General features: G+C 37.3%; 1 protein-coding gene across 2 annotated transcripts in view; it reads left to right on the top strand.

Moving 5' to 3' along the window:
- The window catches only part of chd5 (chromodomain helicase DNA binding protein 5), a 35,541-nt gene extending 13,451 nt beyond the window's left edge, over positions 1-22,090 (top strand). Inside the window, exons 6-40 of one of the 2 annotated variants that reach the window (XM_051912554.1) lie at positions 159-271; positions 525-654; positions 1,633-1,799; positions 1,920-2,138; positions 2,880-3,086; positions 3,197-3,408; positions 3,518-3,649; positions 4,391-4,499; positions 4,580-4,771; positions 4,852-5,052; positions 5,345-5,479; positions 5,866-5,987; positions 6,158-6,331; positions 6,453-6,594; positions 8,104-8,235; positions 8,839-8,956; positions 9,055-9,179; positions 9,477-9,723; positions 9,793-9,965; positions 11,351-11,525; positions 11,617-11,703; positions 12,231-12,319; positions 12,412-12,545; positions 12,621-12,765; positions 13,234-13,393; positions 13,483-13,562; positions 14,062-14,260; positions 14,346-14,432; positions 15,298-15,450; positions 15,577-15,685; positions 16,245-16,377; positions 16,456-16,651; positions 17,759-17,922; positions 18,028-18,154; positions 19,332-22,090. In XM_051912554.1, the coding sequence (XP_051768514.1) occupies positions 159-271; positions 525-654; positions 1,633-1,799; positions 1,920-2,138; positions 2,880-3,086; positions 3,197-3,408; positions 3,518-3,649; positions 4,391-4,499; positions 4,580-4,771; positions 4,852-5,052; positions 5,345-5,479; positions 5,866-5,987; positions 6,158-6,331; positions 6,453-6,594; positions 8,104-8,235; positions 8,839-8,956; positions 9,055-9,179; positions 9,477-9,723; positions 9,793-9,965; positions 11,351-11,525; positions 11,617-11,703; positions 12,231-12,319; positions 12,412-12,545; positions 12,621-12,765; positions 13,234-13,393; positions 13,483-13,562; positions 14,062-14,260; positions 14,346-14,432; positions 15,298-15,450; positions 15,577-15,685; positions 16,245-16,377; positions 16,456-16,651; positions 17,759-17,922; positions 18,028-18,154; positions 19,332-19,459 (5,216 nt within the window). In that variant the 3' untranslated portion in view covers positions 19,460-22,090. Of the gene's footprint in view, positions 1-158; positions 272-524; positions 655-1,632; positions 1,800-1,919; positions 2,139-2,879; positions 3,087-3,196; positions 3,409-3,517; positions 3,650-4,390; positions 4,500-4,579; positions 4,772-4,851; positions 5,053-5,341; positions 5,480-5,865; positions 5,988-6,157; positions 6,332-6,452; positions 6,595-8,103; positions 8,236-8,838; positions 8,957-9,054; positions 9,180-9,476; positions 9,724-9,792; positions 9,966-11,350; positions 11,526-11,616; positions 11,704-12,230; positions 12,320-12,411; positions 12,546-12,620; positions 12,766-13,233; positions 13,394-13,482; positions 13,563-14,061; positions 14,261-14,345; positions 14,433-15,297; positions 15,451-15,576; positions 15,686-16,244; positions 16,378-16,455; positions 16,652-17,758; positions 17,923-18,027; positions 18,155-19,331 lie in introns of both variants that reach the window. The other variant, XM_051912553.1, reaches the window with a different exon arrangement.
- Positions 22,091-26,471: the final 4,381 nt, after the last annotated feature.

Below are 26,471 nucleotides of genomic sequence, written 5' to 3'. Positions count from 1 at the left end.
ACACTTTAGACACCATTTTGTATACATATATAATTTCAGCTTCTTTACTAAAATGCATGTTTGCAAATGTTTTATGTATGTCTGAAGAATGGAGTATTGTTTTCAGATCTCACAAAAAAATGTTCTGTTTTGTTTATCTCATCTGGACTGCATTGCAGGGCCTGGTGCTAAAAAAAAAAGTAAGCCAGTGAAAGAAACAAAAAAGAAAGGGAAACCGAAGAAGTCCAAATCAAAAGCAGGCCAGAGTGGAAAAAGGAAAAAAGGCTCTTCGGTGAGTGCCTTTTCACTGAAAACTTGCTAGGGCTTAACCTGTATCACATGGAAAGATTCCCTATAGCTTTATAATTGAGAAAAAATCACTTCCCAGAACAGTTAATGAATCGTTGGTATAGATATACTACACTTGCCTAGAGTTCTGATTCCACCCAGTTTTATTAGGTACTTTCTGAAGTTGGTTTTCATGCTATGATCTTCTCATGTTTAATAGTTTCCGATCTGAGACTTTTTAATGTTTTATGTCTTAGAGCGAGGAAGATTTCCTGGATGACTTTTCAGACTTTGATGACATCAGCATTCACAGTGCCTCTGTACGCTCAGACACTTCAGCGGCACCAAAAAAAAAGTCGGCCCGCCGAGGACGAAAAAAAAGAAAAAGTAAAGCGCTTTTATTAATAATAATTATAATTATTTAATCATAATTATATGTAATTTTTCATTTTAGTAATTTTATGTGTTTTTTGTCTTTTTTTCCCTTTTCTTTTTATATATTTTTGAATAGTTTTACTTCGTTTTAAATATTTTTGAATAGTTTTACTTTGGTTTCAGTTTTATTTCAGTTTAGTTTGTTTTATTTCAGTTGGTAATTTTAGAACTTCATCCTAAATTTATTTCAGTTAGTTGCCAAGGCAACATTTCTAATTTTACTTTAGTTTACATTTTTCATCTCATATTTATATTTATTTATTTCAGCTTTATTTCAAGTAACAAAAGTGTTTTTAATAGTTTTAGTTTTAGCTCCTATGCTCACCAAGGCTGCATTGTTTTTTTTTTATCAACAATACAGTAAAAACTGTATTATTCTGAAATATTATTATAATTTAATATGTATTTGATATATTTTAAAATGTAATTTATTCTTATGATGCAAACTTGAATTTTCAGCATCATTACTCCAGTCTTCAGTGTCACATGATCCTTCAAAAATCATTCTAATATGCTGATTCACTGCTCAAGAAACATTTCTTATTGTTGTCATTGTTGAAAACAGTTGTGCTGCTTAATATTTTTGTGGAAACTGTGATACATTGTTTTCAGTATTCTTTGATGAATAGAAGGTTCATAAGAACAGCATTTATTTTAATTAGAAATCTTTTGTAGACATTATAAATGTCTTTACTTTGTCTCTTTTGATCGATTTAATGTGTCCTTGCTGAATAGAAGTAATAATTTCTTTCTTTCAAAAAAATTTACTGACCCCAAACCAAACTTGAGCAGTAGTGTCTTAATGACAGAATCTGTTGTTATACTGAAATACTGTTGTTACAACACATATAAGTATTATGTGTTGAAACTGAACAATACTTTTGTTCCATAAAACAATAACAGGTTTCTCTTTAAACTGTATTCGTGTAGGAGAGGATGGAGACGGCTACGAGACAGACCATCAAGACTACTGTGAGGTTTGTCAGCAGGGAGGAGAGATCATTCTATGTGACACCTGTCCCAGAGCATATCACCTGGTGTGTCTGGATCCAGAACTGGAGAAAGCCCCCGAGGGCAAATGGAGCTGCCCCCACTGCGTGAGGAAATCCCTTCCTGCTTGACAACAAGCATTTACATGCAAAGTCATACATTCTAGTATATTCAAGACCACAGAACCTGTGCTATTCGAATTGACAGTTTACCGCCTCATCTCTCAGGAAAAAGAAGGCATTCAGTGGGAGGCCAAAGATGACGAGGAGGAGGAAGACGATGTTGCGGGTGAGGAGGAAGATGACCACATGGAGTTCTGTAGAGTCTGTAAGGACGGAGGAGAGCTGCTATGCTGTGATACCTGCCCTTCCTCCTACCACATCCACTGTCTCAACCCACCTCTTCCTGAGATTCCCAATGGAGAGTGGCTGTGTCCACGATGCATGGTGAGAAACATCTGCAAGGATCAGTTCAGTTCAACGCAGTTGCAAATTAGTCATTTTCTCTGAGACAAATCACAAACAATCCAATGATCCAATCAATTCCCTATGGGCAAAATCAAGTCCTGCTCTACATTTTTTCTTTTTTGAGAAGCAATTACTCGAATATATGTCACAATATGAAAGAAAAGACTCACAACTTCGGTTTCATGACGACTTTAAGTATGTTTAAACAGGGTGTTATAATCAAACTAGTGAGTCTTTCCGTAGTTAAACTATAGTCTTCACCTGTTTGTCCAAGTATACATGACACAGTGTAATTGAATATTTATAGGATTAAATACACATTACTGCTGTCTTTTGGAGCAAAGGCACAACGCCGAGGCTGGTTGTAGTCTGATTAACTGGATGAAGCCAAGCTACACTACTATTCAAAAATTTTGAAAAAAGTCTTTTATACTCACCAAGGCTGCATTTACTTGATGAATAAGACAGTAAAAACAAACAAACAAAAAAAATTATGAAATATTATTACAATGTAAAGTAGTTATCTAATTTAATATATTTTAAAATGTATTTTTCAAAATGTAATTTAAAATGTAAACTTCACAAAAATCAATATATATAAATCTAATTATTTTAATCTCTTCTGAAATTAAACTCAAAGCACAAGTAAATATACAAATTGTTTTAAGCATTGTTTGCAGTTGAACAGTATTCCTCATCCATCATCCACATTTCCCCTAGTGCCCACCGCTAAAAGGGAAAGTCCAGAAAATTCTGCACTGGGTGTGGGGCGATCCTCCTCTACCACCTGAGGTCCCCCCTGGGCAGGATGGTGAGAAGGTGGACAGTTTGGCCAAAATACCACTGAAGGGCCGTCCAGAAAGGCAGCTGTTTGTGAAATGGGCTGGCCTGTCCTACTGGCACTGCTCCTGGGTCAGCGAACTACAGGTGGGATTCCCACATTACATTCAGTAGAGCCAACGTTAATTAAAATACGAATGCTCTTTTGGCTTGTTCCTGTATCTCTGATTAAGGTTAGGTTCTTTTCCTTGATGCAGTTGGAGTTATATCACACAGTAATGTACCGTAACTACCAGCGGAAGAATGACATGGACGAACCGCCACCGTACGACTATGGCTCTGGGGAGGAGGAGCTTAACAGCGAGAAGAGGAGGAGCAAAGACCCTCAGTACGCAGCCATGGAGGAAGGATTCTACCGTTACGGCATCAAGCCCGAGTGGATGATCATTCACCGGATTCTCAACCACAGGTACGGTGGGCCACAGTCTTGTGCTAAAGCTATTCTGTAGACACCCTGCTTTATTGCTGAAAATTCTGATTTATTTATATGCTTTAAGACTGTGTTGTGTATGTTGAAGTTTTGATAAGGATGGAGATGTACACTACCTGATTAAGTGGAGAGATTTGCCGTATGATCAGTGCACCTGGGAGGCTGATGACTTCGACATCCCAGATTATGACAGCTTCAAACAAGCCTACTGGGACCACAGGTAAGCCATTTCAAGTTTATGTGGATTTAGATGGTATGTCAATACGCATGCAGAACTTTCTATAAAGAGGGTACTAATTACTATATGGCCTGAAGCTCTTAATCATCAGCCTTAAAAATTCAAGCGACATATATTTTATATTTATCATTGTTTTATTATTTTAATTTAATAACATTTCACAATTAACCTAAATTAAGATATTTAGAAGCTAGTTTGGGACTAAATGTTGGTTAATAGTTATTGATAAACTGATTTAACATTAATTAAAAATATTAAATAAAAAAATTGAAATATTAATGCTAAAATATTTTTTACAAGAACTTTGGTTGAATGGTTGACTTTTAGAAATGTAGTAAAAACTACAATGAATGGAAATATTTACCAGTCATGCTCTAAAAAGTGTCCAAGTAGTATTTCATTGTATTTTTAAAAAAAATATATTTTAAATATTAATATGTGATATTTGGATAGTAATTACAAATTACAAATGTATTTTTCTTTTTTATACTGTAAACTCAGTTAAATAGTTCAAAATGATGATGTGATTTACAGCCAAAACTACAATCGTAAGGCAGGAATACAGATATTTGATGTGTTTAAAACTAAACTGTTCATGCTATGTTCACTTTATTTAAATAAAAATTGATCCATCCAAGAAAAAAAAAAAGATTTGTGTCTCTAAAGCTTTAAAAAAGTAATGGAACTCTAAAAGTACTTACTGTACACTCACACTTTTACCAGGAATCAGGTGCTTGGTGAAAGCCATCACCCCCTGCTGTTCAGAAAGGGAAAAAGACTCAAAGAGGAAGGGAAGAGGAGAGAACCTCCACCAGACACTCCAGTTGTGGATGTGAGTTGCTATCATTTTTTTTATTTGCGTAGATTGAATCCCATTATCACTCTTTCCTGTTTATATGTCATTGGTCACAGCCCACCATCAAGTTTGATCAGCAGCCATGGTACATCGATGACACAGGGGGAACCTTGCACCCATACCAGCTGGAAGGCCTGAATTGGTTACGCTTCTCTTGGGCCCAAGGAACCGACACAATCTTGGCTGATGAAATGGGCCTTGGCAAGACTGTGCAGACTATAGTGTTCCTGTACTCACTCTACAAAGAGGTCTGGGCACCACTTGAACTTTCTTTCAAATGCATTTGAGAGTGGAAGCGAACAGAGTGTAACTGAGTTGCTTGTTTCAGGGTCACTCCAAAGGGCCTTTTCTAGTCAGTGCGCCACTCTCCACCATCATCAACTGGGAGAGGGAGTTCGAGATGTGGGCTCCGGAATTCTACGTGGTGACTTACACAGGGGACAAAGAGAGCAGGGCCGTCATACGCGAGAATGAATTTACCTTCGAGGACAGCGCCGTCAAATCGGGTCGCAAGGTTTTCCGCATGAAGGTGAGAGAACGTTGTTGATTAACGTCATCAACCTGATGTTGTATTTAATTCAGAGTGAAACATTCTAATGCCTTTTATCATGTCCCAACCAAAAAAATATTTTGCACTAAAACATTTTTTTTTCTTCACAAATTTCAAAAATGATTTTCTTGTTTCTCTTACTGGTACCTGAATAAATGTTTTTTTAGCATCCAAACAATTTAAAAAGTATCCTAGCATCTGAAAAGTTTCATTTAGAGATGAATTGTTTCTGATCAGAGTCAGTTTTTAATATCACTTTTCATCACAGAAGGACACGCCGATAAAGTTTCATGTCCTGCTGACATCATACGAACTGATCACCATTGATCAGGCCATACTTGGCTCAATTACCTGGGCCTGTCTGGTTGTGGATGAAGCCCACCGACTAAAGAATAACCAGTCAAAGGTACAGAATTTAAGAATAGATTTATATCTGCTTTGATGACATCATCATAGTCATAACAATTATAAAATGTAAAATAAAACTTTTTAAAAAAAAATCTAATTTAATATATATGATTTAATACTAATATTAAATATATGATTTAATGATTCTTCCCAATAGTGGCAAAAAAAAAAAAAAAAAATATATATATATATATATATATATATTAATTTTACATCATTTTCTTTAGTTGTACATTGTTCAAAATCTTAAAATAAATAATATAATAAAAAATAAAACATTTTATGGTTTAAAAATCACTTTATATCATAATATTATTATTAATTATAGCTTTAGATATTTTTTAAGGTTACTTAATAAATTATAATCAATAAATCATCACTCAGTTTTTCAGAATTCTGAATGGCTACAAAATCTACTATAAGCTGCTCCTGACTGGAACCCCTTTGCAGAACAATCTCGAAGAGCTTTTTCACCTGCTCAACTTTCTCACCCCGGAGCGCTTCAAGTAAGATTGCAGACCGCATGATTCACCTGGTGATTCATACTGTAGATCCGCTCGTAGAATAATGATCCCCCGCAGAGCAATCTCACGGCTTATATTGGAACATGTTTTTCATATGATTTGATGGAATTCTGTCTTCCCTTATATTCAAATGAAAATGTTGTTGTGCGCAGTAACCTGGAGGGCTTTCTGGAGGAGTTTGCGGACATCTCGAAAGAGGACCAGATTAAAAAACTACATGACCTGCTTGGGCCACACATGCTCAGAAGACTGAAGGCAGATGTGTTTAAGAACATGCCGGCAAAAACCGAGCTCATAGTGCGAGTAGAACTCAGCCCCATGCAGAAGTCAGTCTTGTTTATTTTATTTGAAGTAATGAAAATGTTTTTTTTTATGGTTTTACTTTTCCATTGACTATACCACCCCTGTTTCATATGCAATATCGTTTCATGTTTTTTTCTCTCACAGGAAATACTACAAGTTCATTTTAACACGGAACTTTGAGGCATTAAATTCCAAGGGAGGAGGGAACCAGGTGTCCCTTCTTAACATCATGATGGACTTGAAGAAATGCTGCAACCATCCCTACCTGTTTCCAGTGGCTGCAGTGGTGAGGAGGGGAGGGGAGGAGAACATATGGAGGCCCCCAATTTATACCTCTGCTGTGGTTTATTTTTAGCACATGTAATGGCAATACATTTTCTGTTTTATAAGAGCTATTTAAAGACTCAGAAGCTTTTGTTCAGGAGTCTATTGTTTCTTAGCATCTGCAGCAAAATTGTTGCATAATACCTGCATTCTCTTACATTCTCATGTTCAAGGACAAAAACCTTTATTTGTATTGCGCTTTATACAATACAGACTGTTTCAAAGCAGCTTCACAGTAATAAACAGAGTTAATGATGCAAACATATTATTTATCTCAAGTCAGTTCAGTGTTGATTCAGTTCAGTTCAATCACAGTGTAGTTCATTGATTATGAAACAAGTTCAAATCAGCTATAAGCAACTCTACAGAAGACAATAGTGTCATTATTCAGCTAAAGTCAGTTCAATGACAATTTAATTTAGTTCAATAACAGTGCTGATGTTGCAAAATTCATCAGTTACAAAAAAAAACTTATTCACCTAAGGAGCTATACAGAAAACAATAGCTAGATCAATTCAGTTCAAATTTTGTTCTCATCCGAAAATGTCAGTGCAGGCAAATCAATAACAAATATTAAGTGTCTTTTAAACCCCAACTAAGCAAGCTAAAGGTGACAGTGGCAAGGAACTCTTTACTCTTAGAAACATTGCACTTTTAATATTGCTTGTGCTGTACTTTGGATTCAAAATTATGGATGAGATGAATATGCTATGGACGAGAATAATACCTCAAATGGGGCAGCTTAATGAGATGTACTTTCCTAAGTGAATAGACTTCTCCTGACTGGTTATAAAACACTCCCATAATACACTGGAGGAACTTGAGCCATAGAAGCCAGAATATTATAGAGACTGAGGGTATTTTGACCCGAATGAGTAAGCAAACACCCAAAACACACAAGCAACCATATTATAATGAGTTTAAAGCTACTTAGACCACCTAAGCAACTGCATAGCAACGCCCTGACAACCATCCACAAAACCCTTGCATTTTGGTGGCGAGCATGCCTTATGTTTTTTGAGCTGACATTTATAATGTAACAAAAGATTTTTATTTGATATAAATGCTGTTCTTTTAAACTGTCTATTCATCAAAGAATCCTGACTAAAATGTATCACGGTTTCCACAAATATTTCAACATTGATAATAATAAGAAATGTTTCTTGAGCAACAAATCAGCATATTAGAATGATTTCTGAAGGATCATGTGACACTGAAGACTGAAAATTCAGCTTTGCCATCATAAGAATATTTTAAAATTGTAAATATTTCATATTTTTATGTGATATTTCTGTATTTTTGATCAAATAAATGCTGCCTTGGTAAGCACAAGAGACTTCTTTCAAAAACATTTAAACATTTTGCCAACCCCAAGCTTTTGAACGGTATATATGTTAGTATATATGTTAAAATAGTGTATAATGAAGTCTATAACTTGAATCCAAACATATTTTCATTTTTATGTATGCAGGAAGCTCCCGTCTTACCCAACGGTTCTTATGACGGTAACCTCCTGGTGAAATCCTCAGGGAAACTCACCCTGCTTCAGAAGATGCTCAAAAAACTCAAAGACGAAGGGCACAGGGTTCTCATCTTCTCTCAGGTATAGTGTCATGTGTGGTATTTATTTCCTCTTTGGAAGCTCAAAATACCCTGTGAATAACAAAAAAAAAAACATAAATACGTGGCGGTCTTGCCTCTATTTCAGTGGAAGATTAATTAGATGCTAAACTGTGAATAGAAAATAAGAGTGGAGCTCATTCATCTTTTAAATGGAGTTGACAAATGAAAAGGCGGAGCCTATATTTATCTCTGCTTTATTGTTTAGTCCTGTGACTCTTTTCCCTCCCATTTTAAATTGCCTGTGGAATCACAGCATCCATTAATTTGATGAATGGCACAGGTAAAGTGGGGTTGTCTCGATGAGACTTCATTTTGCCACCCTTTTCTTTCCTAGGTGCTTGAGAATAAACATACATATTAATGTTATAGTTTGTTGTGTTTCTTCAGGCTTTTAAGCTCGATTAAAGGGGAGTGCCGTGTTTCTGTCCCCTCTTGTTGTATTTTGCATGGATAAAATTAAGCATGAGCTGGCAAGCCGGGTTTGCTTAACATTTTGCTTAATGCTGCCATTTGTCCCTTTGTTGGATACTGCTGTTGTCTTTTTTGTTTGTGTCTTATCCTGCACTGTTGATTCCTCTCTCAGATGACAAAGATGCTAGATCTGCTAGAGGACTTCCTGGAGTTTGAGGGGTATAAATATGAGCGTATTGACGGGGGCATCACAGGGGGGCTGCGACAGGAGGCCATCGATCGCTTTAACGGTGAGGATGCGGACAGTGAAACTGCAGTGATGTCTACGTGTGTGTGGGATAGTGGATACTAAGGCACTCATACTGACTGTCTGTCATCCTGTGTGCAGCGCCCGGGGCTCAGCAGTTCTGTTTTCTGCTCTCTACACGTGCTGGAGGATTGGGTATCAATCTGGCAACCGCAGACACAGTGATCATATACGACTCTGACTGGAACCCACACAATGATATTCAGGTAATACAAACACCAGTGCTGGGGAAGTAAACTGTGTAGTTAAAATACTATTGAAAGTATTTAACTGCACTACAATGACTGAAGCTATGTAGAATGACAGTATGTTTTAAATAAAAAAAATTATTTATTTTTCATATTTTTTTTAAACTGTCATTTTATAAAATAGATAGATAGATAGATAGATAGATAGATTATAATATAGATATATTACATATTATTTAATTATCAGTTTTGTTTTTCTTTCTTGTGTTCTTCTTTCACTTTGTTTTCATCTAGCTTTTCTCTTTGTCTTTACAGGCATTCAGCAGGGCGCATCGTATCGGGCAAAATAAAAAGGTGATGATCTATCGCTTTGTAACTCGGGCATCCGTAGAGGAGCGTATTACCCAGGTGGCCAAGCGAAAGATGATGCTGACCCACCTGGTGGTGCGTCCTGGCTTGGGCTCTAAGACAGGCTCCATGTCCAAACAGGAACTAGATGACATCCTCAAGTTTGGCACTGAGGAGCTTTTCAAAGATGACGTGGAAGCCGCCAGAACGATGGGTATGCTGAAGTGGTTTTGGCACTTTGTTTGTGGATTCCAGTAGTTCATGTCCTAAATCTCTTTTGCAGGAGACAATAAAGAAGGAGAGGAGGGTAGTGTGATCCACTATGATGATAACGCCATTTCCAAACTGCTGGACCGTAGTCAGGATGCCACTGAAGACACAGAAATCCAGAACATGAACGAGTACCTGAGCTCATTTAAGGTGGCTCAGTATGTGGTGAGAGAGGAGGATGGAGAGGTGAGATACAGATACTTTACTGTCTGTTGCTCATGCCTCTTTTCTATTAAACAAGGGATCAAAGATGAATGGTAGCTCATCCTTTCGAAATTACCTTAGAAATGCTTTATTTATTTGACTCTTCTATGCTCAAGATAATGGATTTGATATTGTGTGGAGGGGCGGCATCACTGTGGCTTTGTTCCTAGCAGGCAGAAAATTTTTTGTTTTGTTTTGTCACACACAAAAAACATGCAATCCAATGTTTACACACATTTCATTATTATTTTTTTATTAAAATTGATTTTCTTTTCAATTAAACAGTAGCATCAGATTGTAAATTATTTTCTTTATTTTGTGACATGATGCATTCACTTCAGTTCAACAGTTTGAGTTTTTTTTTTTTAAAGCTTACTTCTATTCAGCAAGGAGGCATTAAATTGATCTAAAGTGGTAGTAAAACATTTGTAATGTTACAGAAGATTTCTGTTTCAAATAAATGCTGTTCTTCTGAACTTTATTAATCAAAGAATTCAGAAAAAAATGAAAATTCAGCTTTGCCAAAAAAAAAAAAAATAGAAATAGAAAACATTTTTTTTAAATTGTAATAATATTTCACAATATTACTGTTTGTATTGTATTTTTGATCAAATAAATGCAGCTGTGGACTTGGGAAACCTTTTTTCCAAAAACATTAAAAAATATGTATGTAATGTCATACAATATACACAGTATTTGGAGCTGTGTTCAAATGCGCTCATTTTAACTCTCTCTTTCTCTTTTTCGATGTAGTGAAGAGTAAGTGAGTGAGCAAGTCAGCGGTTTTGGACATGAATGTGTAAAATGTCGCTTATTCTCTCATGCGCCTGAGGGGAGATGTCATGATAGACATGGGCAGAAGCAAAAATTTCCAGTTTTCCATCCGTTTTCCACACTGACAGCTACTATCAGTATGAGAAAGTCTCTTGGGATTATGCTGATGCTTACATCATTACATACTACTATAACAACACATATAAATACACAGATGTCTGAACAAAGGAATTAGATTTCAGCAATAGAAAAATGACAGTGCAGACAGTAAGTCCTAAAGATAAAGGATTTGTGTGGATTTGCTACCTTGGAGTACCATGGTACATAATCATTCAGTACCTTGGTATATATCAAGTACCATTAACCATCTGGTACCTTCACTGTACCATGGTACCACCACAGTTCTTTTTGTAAGGAATGCTTCTTTGTTGGGCCAAAAACCTGCATCATGGAGAAGCTTCATCCAGCTTCATAAAGGAACTAAATAATCTATAATAATTATAATTAGCTTAACTGAAGTCAATAAGAGGCCAGTGATCTATGATCTGTATTTGTGTGTGTGTGTGTGTGTGTGTGTGTGTGTGTTCCTGCAGGAGGAGGTCCAGAGGGAGATTATTAAGCAGGAAGAGAATGTTGATCCAGACTACTGGGAGAAGCTCCTGAGGCACCATTACGAGCAGCAGCAGGAAGATCTGGCCAGGAACCTGGGAAAAGGGAAACGCATCCGCAAACAGGTCAACTATAATGACGCCTCGCAGGAGGATCAAGGTACCCAAACACAGATGCTGACAGTGCTATAACTCAGCATAAAAACTGCATATATGAGTGTACAAGCATTCCCTCTCAATCCTGTTCTCAGAATGGCAGGATGATCTTTCAGATAATCAGTCTGAGTACTCTGTCGGGTCCGAGGATGAGGATGAAGATTTTGAGGAACGACCTGAAGGTAGGCGTCCTTACATATACACTACTGTTCTAAAATGTGGGATCAGTAAGATTTAATTTGATTTTTTAAAGAAGGTAATGCTTTTGTTCAGCAAGGATGCATTAAATTGAATAAAAGTGACAGTAAAGACATTTCTAACATTAAAAAAGGTTTCTATTTCAAATAAATACTGTTCTTTTGAACTTTCTATTCATTAAACAATCCTGAAAAAAGTATCACGGTTCCCACAAAAATATGAAGCAGCACAACATTGATAATAATAAATGTTTCTTGAGCACCAAATCAGCATATTAGAATGATTTCTGAAGGATCATGTGACAATGAAGACGGGAGTAATGATGCTGAAAAATCAGCTTTGTCATCACAGGAATACATGACATTTTAAATATATATTAAAATAGAAATAGTAATAATTTCTTTCAAAAATCTTTCCAACCCCACATTTTTAGACAGTAGTGAATGCTTGATGGCAGACATCAAAATACTTGGAGACTTTCAGTCACCCTAATGAGTTACTCTTCCTCCAGGAGGACGCAGACAATCTCGCAGACAGTTGAAGAGTGATCGGGACAAACCGTTGCCACCATTGCTGGCTAGAGTTGGTGGAAATATAGAGGTGAATTTTATTACAATATTATGAAAAGAGGGAGTTATTGTGTAATTCCTTTCTTCAGGTGAAGCTTTGGCTATTTACCTTTGGGATTTTAGGTATTGGGATTTAACGCCCGGCAGCGGAAAGCTTTCCTGAATGCGATTATGCGCTGGGGAATGCCCCCACAAGATGCCTTCAACTCTCACTGGCTGGTCCGTGACCTGAGAGGGAAAAGTGAAAAGGAGTTCAGGTATGTGCTTGTCTCTCTGTAATAATCTGTTCATATTTTTTCATTTGTTGGTCTTTATTCTTTTGTGTTTTTCAGGGCTTATGTCTCTCTGTTCATGAGGCACCTGTGTGAGCCAGGGGCAGATGGAGCAGAGACATTTGCAGATGGGGTCCCAAGGGAAGGCCTGTCCCGCCAACATGTTCTCACCCGGATCGGTGTCATGTCTCTGGTGCGCAAGAAGGTGATGAATTACTTACTGCATCTTATGTGCACTGGCTTTTAGTTTGATGTACATAAATATCTAACTTGAATTTTTTTAAAATTTATTTATGGTTAATTTAAATTATGTTCTTTTATGTTCTACTGTTTAACATTCTATAGCATTATGTACTTCAGTAAAATATGTTTAAAAACAATTTAAAACTCTAATTTTTGTTATTTTGATATTTGTTTAGTAATGAACATTACAGGGATAGTTCACCCAAAAATGACAATTCTGTCATCATTTACTCATCCTCAAATTGTTCCACACCTGTATACATTTCTTTGTTCTGCTGAACACAAAGGAAGATATTTGGAAGAATGTTTGTAACCAAGCAGATATCGCCCCCCATTGACTACCATAGTAAGAAAAAAATACAATTTTTAATTTGACAAATGAAAACTCTACTTAAATTTTCTCTTGCTGTTGTTTCTGTTTTGTATGTAGGTTCAGGAGTTTGAGCATGTTAATGGGAAGTTTAGTACACCAGATTTGATTCCTGTGGGATTGGAGTTGAAAAAACTAACTGAAAGTGTCTCGTCGGACCCCAACACCCCTGTTCCTGCCAGTCCGGTTCCGACTCAACCCAGCACACCTGTTCCTTCAGGTGTGTGAGAGTGTGTGTGTGTGTGTACTATATAATGAAATGCTGGTGGTTTGTGGTTAATTAGACAGTAACATTTTTTTTTTTCTCAGATAAGACAGAGTCAGTGTCTGGTTATCAAGAAGACAAAGAGATTACAGAACCAGAGAACACCAAATCGCTGGACCCTGAGGTCAGACTGAAGTCATCAAGAAATATCTCTTCTGTCTCTCATTTTACTTGTCTTTGTTAAATGTGACCCTGGACCACAAAACCAGTCATAAGGGTCAATTTTTTTAAATTAAGATTTATACATCATCTGAAAGCTGAATAAATAAGCTTTGTTAGGATAGGACAATATTTGGCCAAGATACAACTATTTGAATATCTGGAATCTGAGGGTGCAAAAAAATCAAAATATTGAGAAAATCACCTTTAAATTTGTCCAAATGAAGTCCTTAGCAATGCATATCCACTCACAAAAATAATTTTTTGATATATTTACGGTTGGAAATTTACAAAATATCTTCATGGAACATGATCTTTACTTAATATCCTAATGATTTTTGGCATAAAAGAAAAATCGATAATTTTGACCCATACAATGTATTGTTGGCTATTGCTACAAATATACCCGTGAGACTTATGACTGGTTTTGTGGTCCAGGGTCACAAATGTCTCTCTTCTCACAGCAGCCAGTTATGCCAGAACCCTCCCCTGCACCAGAGAAGACCAGTGAAGGAGAAGAGTCAAAGAGCAGCAGTCCAGATGAGAAACGAATAGAAGAAAATGAGAAGAATGACACCCCTCCTGTCCCTTCAGAGCCATCGTCGAATCAAGCACAGCCGCCCACTAAGCCTAGTGAGCAGTCAGCCAATCAGACACCTCTGGGTAAGGATTCTTCACCATGCGTATAATGATTCTATAAAAAATCCCTCTCAATAAACTAAATATTTAAATATTTTGTGTATTTAAGACTGTGGTAAAGGGAAAGAAACTTCTCCAGAGAGAGGGGAAAATAAACCAAGCCCAGCAAAAACAGACGAAAGGGAGCAAAAACCAGGTCAGTATTTGTGATATTTGTTTATGATGCTTTTCAAAAAAGAATAATAGGAGTCTCAGCATTCCAGATTCATTTAATATTCAAATTAGCATCTTAAAATGTGCACTTTCTACAAAATAGGGCCTGAAACTTTTTTCTTCTTTTTTTTTCAACAAATGGTCAGTAAAAAAATGGTCAGTGCCTTCATATTGTTTGTCCACCTCAGGAGGTCAAAATAAATATTACTTGTTTTTTGTTCTATTCATTTTCTTTGCAATTTGTTGTGAAACTGTCTAAAATTGTCTAAATATACTTTAAAACCTGGATTTGTGATTTTTGTATATTTCTAGCATTAAAAAATATACATACATCCAAAATAAATAGACATTTAGAAAATAAATAAAATTAAAAATAAAATAAAATAAAATCAGTATAAGTATATATCAGTATCAGAATCAGTAAAATAAAACTCAATAACTCTGTAGGGGTTGTGACCAAATGTTGGTTTGTGTATACATATATATATTATTTTTCTTTGGGTGGAATGATTGAGTTTGAAACATACAGTCAACACTAAAATTGTCAGTCAGTTTAATAATTCTCACAACTCACAACAAAAACATTTGATTCTTAAAGGAATAGTTCACCCAAAAATGAAAATTCTGTCATCATTTACTCACCCTTAAGTTGTTCCAAACCTGTATGAATTTCTTTCTTCTGCTGAACACAAAAGAAGATATTTTGAAGAATGTCGGTAACCAAACAATTTTATTTTTGGGTGAACTATCCCTTTAAGGCTTAAAAAATTAATGGGACACTGATTTGTACCCTATTAATGGAAAGTACAGTACCAACCCTCTGCTTCCTGTCAATGTCATTTATGCAGCCATTCCTGATGATTTAAAATCTGAAGAACAAATTGTAAACCAATTGAATGGAGAGAAAGATGTGAGGGATGATGCAGACGAGAGCCACAGAGATGACAAAAACAGCATTAAGACTCGGTTCATGTTCAATATCGCAGATGGAGGATTCACAGGTGAGTTGCAGTCTTATTGATGTCTTTCTGATTTGCTGTCGCACTCACAGCAGATTCAGAATTCTGTGTGAATTATAGCAGAGATAAAGAATGCATGGATGCGCATGAGTGTTTATGTGTGTTCAGAATTACACACACTGTGGCAGAACGAGGAACGCGCAGCTGTGTCATCTGGCAAAATGTACGACATCTGGCACCGTCGCCATGACTACTGGCTGCTGGCTGGCATCGTAACGTATCCTTACCTGTTCTTTAGATAGAGTCTTAATATTGCTATAATAATGGCTCCTATCTTACTGTAATTGTTTTTCTTTTTCTGTTGTTTCTGTTGTTCTTTTCCTTTTTCTTTGGGGTTGGAAAGATTTTTTATGTTTTTGAAAGATTATGCTCCAAGACTGCATTTATTTGATCAAAAATATAGTAAAAACAGTAATATTGTGAAATATTGTTACAGTTTAAAACAATTGTTTTCTATGTTAATATATTTTAAAATATTTATAAATATAAATATATTCTCTTTACTGTCATCTAACAATTTAATGAATTCTTGCTATTATTTTTAAAAAAAAACTTCTTCTGACCCTAAAACTTTTGAATAGTGTATAATCTTAACTGATGTGTGTGTGTTTTTTTCTTATGTTCTTTTGAAATAGGAAATAGTTCACCCAACTTGTTCTTTAAAGTGCTGTTTTTCAATAGAAAAAAATCTTTACCACTGTGGGTTGTGTGCTTTATTGTAATTGTGTGTAAAACCTTTTTAGTATATGAGGTGATCCTTAACCAGGTTCTCTCAGACATGGCTATGCCCGCTGGCAGGACATTCAGAATGACCCACGGTACACCATTCTCAATGAGCCTTTCAAGACTGAAATGCACAAAGGAAACTACTTAGAAATGAAGAATAAATTTCTCGCCAGACGTTTTAAGGTACAAGTTATTATGTGTTTTATTTTAATTCAATAAAAATAATCTTTCATGTTCACGCATTCTTCATTCACGTTTTAGCTCCTGGAACAGGCTTTAGTAATCGAAGAGCAGCTACGGCGCGCAGCATACCTGAATATGACTCAAGACCCCAGTCACCCTGCCATGGCCCTCAACACACGTTTCGCAGAGGTGGAGTGCCTGGCTGAGTCCCATCAGCACCTCTCCAAAGAGTCCTTGGCTGGTAACAAACCAGCCAATGCTGTGCTGCACAAAGGTGATATTCTAAAAATATAATAAACACCCTGATGCTTGGAACCACCCCATGTTGCTTGCTGTTAAAGGGTTAGTTCACCCAAAAATGAAAATTCTGTCATTAATTACTCACCCTTATGTCGTTCCACACCCGTAAGACCTTCATTCATTGAGATATTTTTGATAAAATCCGATGGCTCAGTGAGGCCTCCATTGACAGCAAGATAATTAACACTTTCAGATGCCTGGAAAGATAAAGACATATTTAAAACAGTTCATGTGACTACAGTGGTTCAACCTTAATGTTATGAAGCAATGAGAATACTTTTTGTGTGCCAAAAAAGAAAACAAAATAACAACTTTATTCAACAATATCTAGCGATGGGTGATTTCAAAACGGCGCTTCATGAAGCTTCGAAGCTTTACGAATCTTTTGTTTCGAATCAGTGATTCAGAGCATGTGTCAAACTGCCAAAGTCACGCCCCCCAGTGGTGAACCATTGAAATTTCGAAACACTTATGACGTAACGAAGCCACGTTTACTAAAATCACGTGACTTTGATAGTTTGATACAAGCGCCGAACCACTGATTCGAAACAAAAGATTCATAAAGATTCGTAAAACTAAATATACACTACTGTAAGTTTTAATGTTTTTGAATGATTCTGTTCGCTAAGACTGCATTCATTTGATCAAAAATACAGTAAAAACTCAGGTAATGTCAATGAAAACTAAGACTAGAAACTAAACAAGACAGTGAAACAGAACACGACTGTGACTGATATGGTGCTCAAGAAACATTTCTTATTATCAACGTTGAAAACATTTGAAAACCTAATGCTTTTGTGGAAACCATAATTCTTTTTTTTTTTCAGTATTCTTTGATGAATAGAAAGTTCAAAATGTAATTTATTTGTAACTTTATAAATGTCTTTACTGTCATTTTTGATCAGTTTATTGCTTCCTTGCTGAATAAAAGTATTAATTTCTTTCAAAAAAACAAACAAAAACAATTTAACCAGCAGTTTAAACTTTTAAACGTGAATGTATCTCTAAACTTGCCAACTGTAAATTTCTTTAATAGTTTTTTTTATTATTATTATTTTGATATTCACCGGAATTGTTTCAGTGTTGAATCAGCTGGAGGAGCTGTTAAGCGACATGAAGGCTGACGTGACGCGGTTGCCCTCCATGCTTTCGCGGGTCCCACCCGTGTCCGCCCGGCTCCAGATGTCAGAGCGGGGCATCCTCAGCAGGCTCACCAGCCGGGGCAACGAGCCGCCACCTCAGCAGGTGACACGTCTCTTGCCATATGTGTAGTCCATACAAGATGAATAATAGATGGGCCTCATGTGAGTGAACCTTCATGTTAGAATGTTCTGTTTCATCTCCCCTCAGCCTTTCCCTCAGGGCTCTTTCGGCTGTTCTCAGATGTATAATAGCAGTTTCGCCGGAGGGTTCCGTGGACCTGGAGGCACCGCGATGGTGAACTACAGCCAGATGCCCCTGGGGCCATACGTCAGCGGTTAGTGGCCTACATTTGCTTTGAACTGAAGAGCACACAGTAGTCAAAAACCCAGTGGACTAGTTAAAGGGACAGTATACCCAAAAATTGACATTGTCATCATTTTGTTCATCCTCACGCCATTCCAAATATATATGAGTTTTTTCAGCAGAACACATTTTGAAGAATGTCCATATAACGAAAGTCAGGGAGCGTTCTCAGAACTTCAGCTAGTGTTCTGGCACGGTTCTATCAAAGTTATGAACAAAAGTTCTTCCAGTAACAATAATAGAATGTTCGTTCAAAGTTATCTGGTCCTTAACTCTTTCCCCGCCAGCGTTTTTTAAAAAAGTTGCCAGCCACCGCCAGTGTTTTTGAACATTTTCACAAAAATTTCATGAACCCCATGAAACTTGTTAGCAAAACATTCTTAGAACATATTTTTGTCAGACTTTAATGTCTTTGAATTCTTATCGCAGCATTATCTGTCTAAGAACCGCCCACTTAAAAAGGAAGAGACCACCTGACAGACATGTAAAGCAAGCAGCCACAGTTAGTCTTGTTTTTACATGCCTTTTACTTCTCTAAATTAATATCTAGTTTGCTACCAAGTAAAATTCTTGTGATTACATTTTGTAACCTGTGCACCTCGTAGTCGAAAAATCTGATTGGAACTTGTGATTTTTACAAGTGCTTTCTGTTTTTGTGTGCTAAATGCAACAAACAGTCAATTAACGGACTGTGAGCTATATTGTTAATGTTAGCTAAAACTAAAATTATTAAATATTAAACTATAAAATATTAAATATATGAAATAAAATAAAATATAGATATTAGGAGGAAAAACTTTAAAAACTAAAATGCGTATAATTACGAAAAAATGTTATATTATTAAATATTAATTTTTAATAACTACTAAATTTACTAAAACTAAAACTAAGAAAAAAATATGAAGCTATATAGAGATTATTATTGTTTTAAATGACATAAGAACATAGCAAAATTGCTAAAACCTAAACTAAAATTAAATGGAAAATATAAAGATAAAAGCCAATTTTACAATGACCCTGACTGTGGGCAATCTTTCGGCAAGCAGTCTGAGACTAAGACTTATGGTGACCACTGAGAAAGTAATGATTAAATGCAGTAACTAGGTTTAATATATGGAAGTATAATGCTGCTGTTTTCTTCTTCTTAGTGTCCTCAAACGGACCTCCGGCACCAACCAGCCACCTGGAGAAAAAGTCTAGTGATGCTCTGCGAGATGTGGCCACACCTGATTTAAAATCAGGCAAACCCAGCGATGTTATATGCATCGAGGACTAGCCTGCAGCCATTCCGTCCACTATCTGTACGACACAGACAGAACCTTGGAGAACTCCTCTAAACAACAAATATTAAACAGCAGACCTTATCAGTTGCACTTTTGTCTTTCAGAATCTGTACTTGTACTCGCCTATAAGTTGTATTCAGTAGAGTTCCGTTACTCTTTCATTCTTTTTTAACTTCTGCGATACGAAAGTCTTGATCGATTAAGGAGAGACTGAGAACGCTTATGTAAAGGGCACCATTGTTCTGACAGTCCTTTGAGCTTTGTTTTTTTTATTATTATTATTTTTACATCATTGTGTGTTTTTCTTGATGGCCATGAAGGACATTTTCATCTCTGCTAACGTTGAGCCATCTGGAGGTGCTACTAGTTCCTGGCCAGCTCAAAGACCGGGCGTCCCACCTCTGGGTTCTTTTGCAGCCTCTGCTTTGCTCCTGGCTCTGCTCATGAATGGTGTGTTGTTGCTGCCCCTGCAGGTTATTGATGTGTAGTGCATCTAAACACAGAATTGTGCAATGACTGTCATTTTTCTCTGGAATACTTAAGATGATTCTACAGTATGTCACCACTGATGTTTGCTTTTTGAATTGTACTAGATTGTTTTCAGTTTACATTACTCTCTAAAAAGAAAAAGAGTGTTGACCCATGAAAGGTTAAAAGGTGCTTTTAGTGATTTTTAAAAAAAATTTTTTTAATTATTATAACAAGTTTTACCCTTAATGAACTTAATAGTACTTAAATTTAAAACAGTGTACACTCAATTGAATTTGCAGCCTAATAAAAGCTTGGGCTGCTTCATGCAAGATCACATGACCTGATAAATAATACGCACTAAACAAAAATTACAGATTGTACCTTAGAGCGGTAATAAATCAATGGCAAATGGAATGTTTTTCGTGAATTAAGAGCTGATATGATACTTTGAAAAATCTGAAAAACATCCCAGTTGTGGTGTTTGCTGTCAAACATTAGAGCTTACCCTCAACTCTAAAGGAATGTTTCATTTTAAATGAACTCTGTTGACATCATCTGTGGTAAGCTGTAATACCACAGAAATGATTTTGTCCCTCGGTTTGTTGAAAACGAAACAAAACAAAAACATTTATAGTAATTCATTTGCAATGTAAGTCTATGGGGAAAATGTACAATACCCGAATAAATGTTAAAACGTACATCATCGTGACTTTTTACATGAAACACACTCTGCCCACAATTCCATAGGTCTGGAAATGTTTCGGTAACATATAAAAGTAGTCTCGCCTCAAAATTTTCATGTATATTTTTAACATTTAATTTAATTTTCATTTTTAACATTTAAAATGTTGACGAATAATTCATGTAGGTGCCAAGTCTCACATTTTTCTTTTAAATGACCTTTTGTTTGATTTTACAAATCGAAGGACAAGCCAAAATTATATTCTGTAGTTATCAACAGCATGCTTGAAATATTTCTACAAGTTTTTAATTTCCGGAACAAAGTGTGTGTTTCCACCATGTTCCTGAATAAGCTCACATGCAAATACACTGAATTTGTAAACTTAATTGCCCACATTTTGTATTGTTGTTATTATTATTTTCACATTCTTTCTATTGTCAGATGCATTTTGCTTGACATTTTGTGAAAACTTGGACCCTAAGTACGTTGGTTTACTAAGCCGAGCTTATGGATAGTATTGACATGATTGTTCTGGTGCCATAAGTGGTTGGATTGTTTTTCTTTAAATTTGAAATGATATGCCTTGTGTAACTGTATTTTAAGCAGCGCACTTTATATGGAGATCGGATGTGACCATAGAGACGGCATCTCCTATGGGCCATTTCAAATGCAGTAGAACCTCTTTCAATAACTCGTATACTCAGTTTCGGTCTGTGGTAGTCATGTTAATTAATGTAGATGAAGTATTTTGTTTGATTTCTGCATCTCAGCATCAATGTAAATGGCACTGAAGTGTCATGGCTGACTGTAAATGTGATCATAGCTTCTTTTGCAGTAGTTTTAAGGGGTTCAAGATGATGGTCATTTTTGTGTAAACTATGAATTTGGGGGAAAAAATGCAGTTAAATGTTCACACGCACACACTAGAAGAAACCTCAAATGATTTCAGTGAAACAAAGGCAGCCTCAAGAGTCAAGGGACCTTAAACCCAAGGTTATAAAGAGAGAGCCAGCAGCATAAAATGTGTTGTGAAATTAAGTTTTGTTTTTATCCTGTGTGATGAGTTTACATCATTTCATTTGTACTTTTTATCACAGTATTGATATTGACATTAAGATCCATTTAAATGCAATCAAACTGAAGCCAAAATGAATGTATGAAGTATTTAAAAAAGCTTCAGTCTAATGTTAGAAGTCTCTTCATTCAAGTACACACTAGGCTTCAAAAGCTACCAAAAGACCCTGGTCAAGACACCTTTGTTGCAATGAACGCACAGCATGTGAGATGTCTTCAGATTACTTTGGACCAGAGAGATCTTTGTCCTGGTTTCTAAACAGCTATGAGCAAAACAATAAACAGTATTGCTATTTTGCAGAGATATAAATATGGAAAACATAAGTGAACTACCATCATTTCACTTTGTACTCAGTGTATTTGTTTAATGTGTTTTAATAAATTCTCTCCAATAAGATTCATAGTCTGTTTCTTTTTAATTTCAGTGTTTGCTTTTAATTCAAATGTTTGTGAATTGTGGAATAATATATATAAATTGAAGCTGGGTTGTGCTTGAGACTAGTGGCTTGGCAGTATTTTAGGCTGGTAGCTTGGTTCCACTGTACTTGGGGACTTGTAACTGGGTTGCAATGGCATGGGAAGGAGCTGGTAGTTAGGCCCGGAACACACCAAGCCGACGGTCGGCCGGCTAAGTTTTCTCAGTGTGTTCCGCACCGTAGGCTGAAGTTGGTCGGCTTTTTTAATCGGCGTCGGAGCTCATCGGTCAGTCGGGCCATCTGATCATTCTGATTGGCTGTTCAGCAACTGCCACCTGCTGGTACGGAAAGGCATTTCTTCTTATGCAGGCGCAGAACGGACGTGATACTTGGCCGTCGGGTGTCAAGCGTCGGTTTGGTGTGTCAGGGCAACTATGGACCCAGATGCTGCCGACATGAACCAACCCCGCAGTCTGCTTTCATCGCCACTAGTTCGTCGGCATCAGCTTGGTGTGTGCCAGGCTTTAGGCTGACTCAAAGGTTGGTCAGCAGGCTGGGACACAGACTGGTAGTAAGTTGTGCTGATTGCAGGCCAATGAGTTGTGATACTGCCTGGTAACAAGCCTGTCCTGGTAGTTGGACACTGGGCTGGGATACAGACTGGTAGCTAGCTGGTTCTGACGGCAGGCCACTGGGTTGTGACTACCTGGGAGCTGGCTAGTGCTGACAGCAGGCTGCTGGGCTGGGCCACAGACTGGTACCTGGCTTTGGTGGACTGCAGGCTGCTGGGCTGTGGCACAGGCTTGTAGCTGGGACAAAACCTGGTTGCCAACATGTGCCATTTATTGGACACTGGGCTGGGCCAATGACTGGTAGATGGCTTGTGCTGACTGCAGGCTGCTGGGCTGTGACACTGCCTGGTAACTAGCTTGTTCTGGTAGTTGGACGCTAGGCTGGGCCACAGACTGGTAGCTGTCTGCAGGCCACAAGGGTGGGGCACAGCCTGGTAACAAGCCGGTCCTGGTTGGTTGACGCTGGGCTGGGATACAGACTGGTAGCTGGCTGCTGCTGATGGCAGGCCACTGGGTTGTGACACTGCCTGGGAGCTGGCTGTGGTGGACTGCAGGCTGCCGGGCTATGGCACAGGCTTGTAGCTGGCTTGTGCTGATTATAGGTCGCTGGCCTGGGAAAAAACCTGGTAGCCAACTTGTGCCATTTATTGGACACTGGGCTGGGCCAATGACTGGTAGATGGCTTGTGCTGACTGCAGGCTGCTGGGCTGTGACACTGCCTGGTAACAAGCTTGTTCTGGTATACGCAAGACTGGGCCACAGACTAGAACCTGGCTGATGCTGATTGCAGGCCACTGGGGTAGGGCACAGCCTGGTAACAAGCCGGTCCTGGTTGGTGGACACTGGGCAGAGACACAGACTGGTAGACTGATGAAAAGTTTTAAAGTTTTAACATACACATTGAAAAAAGCATAGACCAAAATTAGGCTTCCTTTTCCATTTAAAGAATTTTTTTTCTTTTGAAGCCAGAAAGAAAATTGTGCAAAGCTCTTTCCTTTCAGTGTTGGATTACGGTGGTATGATTTATATGCATGCAACATTATCCTTACTAAAAAAAAAATGCTGCATTATGCTTTGTAACAAATGCCTCTTCACATACTCATCATTGTAGCTTGTATGACTCTGTTGGCTGGTCCTCCGTGTATCAAAGAAGAAAAATACACATGCTGCTGTTTATTGCTAAGGTTTCCAGGTAAATTACCTACTTCTATCTGCAGTCTTTTATCTTATTATACCTGTAACTATAGGACTAGATCTACTACTAGAATTATTTTAAAGTCTGTGTAAAGGCAGGTGCACACTGTGCAGGTCGTCTGAGACAAATTTTGAGAATCCTAAAAAATTCCTATAATCCTAGGCAAAAATCTGTAGTCTTTGATCGCTAGTTTGACATGTTCACCGACAGCCGATTAATGACCGTTGCGATCAAATTTTACCTCCGACAAAATTCTGGCAGTATCAGAAGATTTGGCACACAGTCCTGCAGTGTGACTTCTCCTACAACAAACATCAAATTGTCTTTGTTTTTCAAGATAAGCCGTGATCAAAATTAACGCTAGAGATTTCTTTCGAGGGAACTTGCACTCATTGGTGGGCACGTACTGCCAACGATGGCACCAGGGGCACGTTCAAGCTCAAACCGGTACGCAACGTTTTGCTATTGTTTCCGGGTTGAACGACGTGTTTCCTGGAAACGGTGTGCAACGGGGTTTGAGATACGTTTTCTCTTGTTTGGTGGGTGTGTCAAAGATGTCAGCCCAATCAGCAGCAACATGTATATAAACCATGCGGTATTAAAGAGACAGCTCGCACAATGGGTCCAAGTAAAGTCGTGTACAAATGTGTCTGCTGCAGCTCAGTATATGCAACAATTAAAGATATTAGAAGACATGTTTGTCATAAGAGTTTTATAGTAAAAATATAGCATTTCAATTCTTCAAAAAGAACACAAAGAATGGCATTCTCAGCTGCCTCTTGCATCATCATCACAGAGTGTTCAACGCACCACCGTTTCTGTTTAATAAATGTTTTGCAACGTTTTGTCGGGGCTGAACGCAGCCCAGTTGTTGGCGCTCGGCGGGACGGGAGGATGAAGGCCGGGGCAGGAGATGGTCGGTTCGGCCCCATTCACCAGTAACAGCGGATTATCAGTGTCTCTGATGAAAGTTTGCAAAACTATCCGGTGTAAAATGTTCACTGCAGAGGAGGGTGTTGGTGGTGATCCTCAGCTCTCCATCAAGATGGCTCTTTACAAAACTAATCCACCTCTTCTTGATATAATCGTTTTTAGGAAATTTGAATAAGGAGACCGAGCTGTTTTGTAAATGATCACAACCAGTTAATATGCATTTATGTGACAAAGGCATAGCTAGCTAGCAAACTGTATGCTAACTAATAGTAACGACAGTAACTCGCGATTGAGCGGGCGAACCACTGATGCTAATGGGCTCTAGTTATTATAGTGTTATGGAAGGGCCATGCTCAGTGGCTCCAGTGTGTCATCGAGCCATGATTTTTGGCCCACCCAAAAAATACTGAACACAAAAATGGTGAAAAACAATTCAACAGTCGAACTTCACAATTCAGTACTACATAGTTCACAGTCTTTGTAACGTGTTTTTAGCAATACATTTCTAACATTTATAATGTGTTTAGAAACAAATCTCTGAATTGCCTTTACACAGACTTTAAATGTTCCTTGGGTTCATTTAGAGCTTGGTAAAACTGCCTTATTTTTTATGGAATGAGCTGCAGAGTATTATAATGCTGGAAACACTCCCATCTTTAAATATGTTTAAAAATCTTTGAAAGGCCAACCTGAAGGAAACATGTGCATGTTTTAAATAATCTTTGACCTGCGTTCATTTGAATTTTATTCATGCATTATTGGTTTTATGTGTTGTATTTTATGTATTTGTTAAACTGACACTAGAAAACATCGAATGATTTCACTGAAATGATTTTCAAGGGACCTTAAGCCCAATGTTATAAAGAGAGAGCCAGTAGCAAAAAATATTTGTAAAATTGCATTTTGTAAACAGTAGCCTATTGCTATTTTGCAGAGATAAGAATGTGGAAACAGATAAGTGAATCATCATTTCACTTAGCCTACTCAGTGTATTTGTTTAATGTGTTATAATAAATTCCCTCCAGTTTTTTATTTATTTATTTATTTAACTAATAATTCAAGCATTTGAGAGGGGTCTAGAAGAGACTCCGGCACAACTGCATGCAATGTTGTGCCAGATTTTGCCATTTAATGAATGCAAGAAATAAAGATATTTATGGTCATTAATTTGTTTCATAGCAGAAGTTATAGTGAAAATCAGTTTACGGCCAGTTTGTAATAAGCGAACAGCTTTTTTTTCTTCGTGCTAGCCCTGTTCATTGATGACAGATTGTTGATTCCCCCTGCAGGTTATTGGTATGTATTGCATCTAAACTCAGTTAAGCATAATGTATGGAGTTAATATTGTGCCATAATTAAACAAACAAATCCAGCATTTTGCAAACAATCAACTCGCAAACAAACAGAAAGTGATGTGCAAATACAAAGGTCAGTTTGAGCGAAAACGCAGAGGAGTAACAACTATACGTATTGTGTTTTACAAATATAAATGAGCCTACATCAAATTTCACAAATAAATACAAACCATCCTACAAATGGCATGTAAACTTTTAACAAATATCTTACCAAATCTAGTGCATACAAACGCACACCTGTCTGTTACAATTGTAAGACACTTGCCTTTTTATGAGATCTCTCAGCTTGATTTTCTCACAAATGCAG

The sequence above is a fragment of the Ctenopharyngodon idella genome, chromosome 11, assembly GCF_019924925.1.
Source record: "Ctenopharyngodon idella isolate HZGC_01 chromosome 11, HZGC01, whole genome shotgun sequence".
NCBI classification, from domain to species: domain Eukaryota; kingdom Metazoa; phylum Chordata; class Actinopteri; order Cypriniformes; family Xenocyprididae; genus Ctenopharyngodon; species Ctenopharyngodon idella.
Note: the sequence above shows the minus strand (reverse complement) of the source record. Positions and strands in the feature narration are given on the sequence as shown.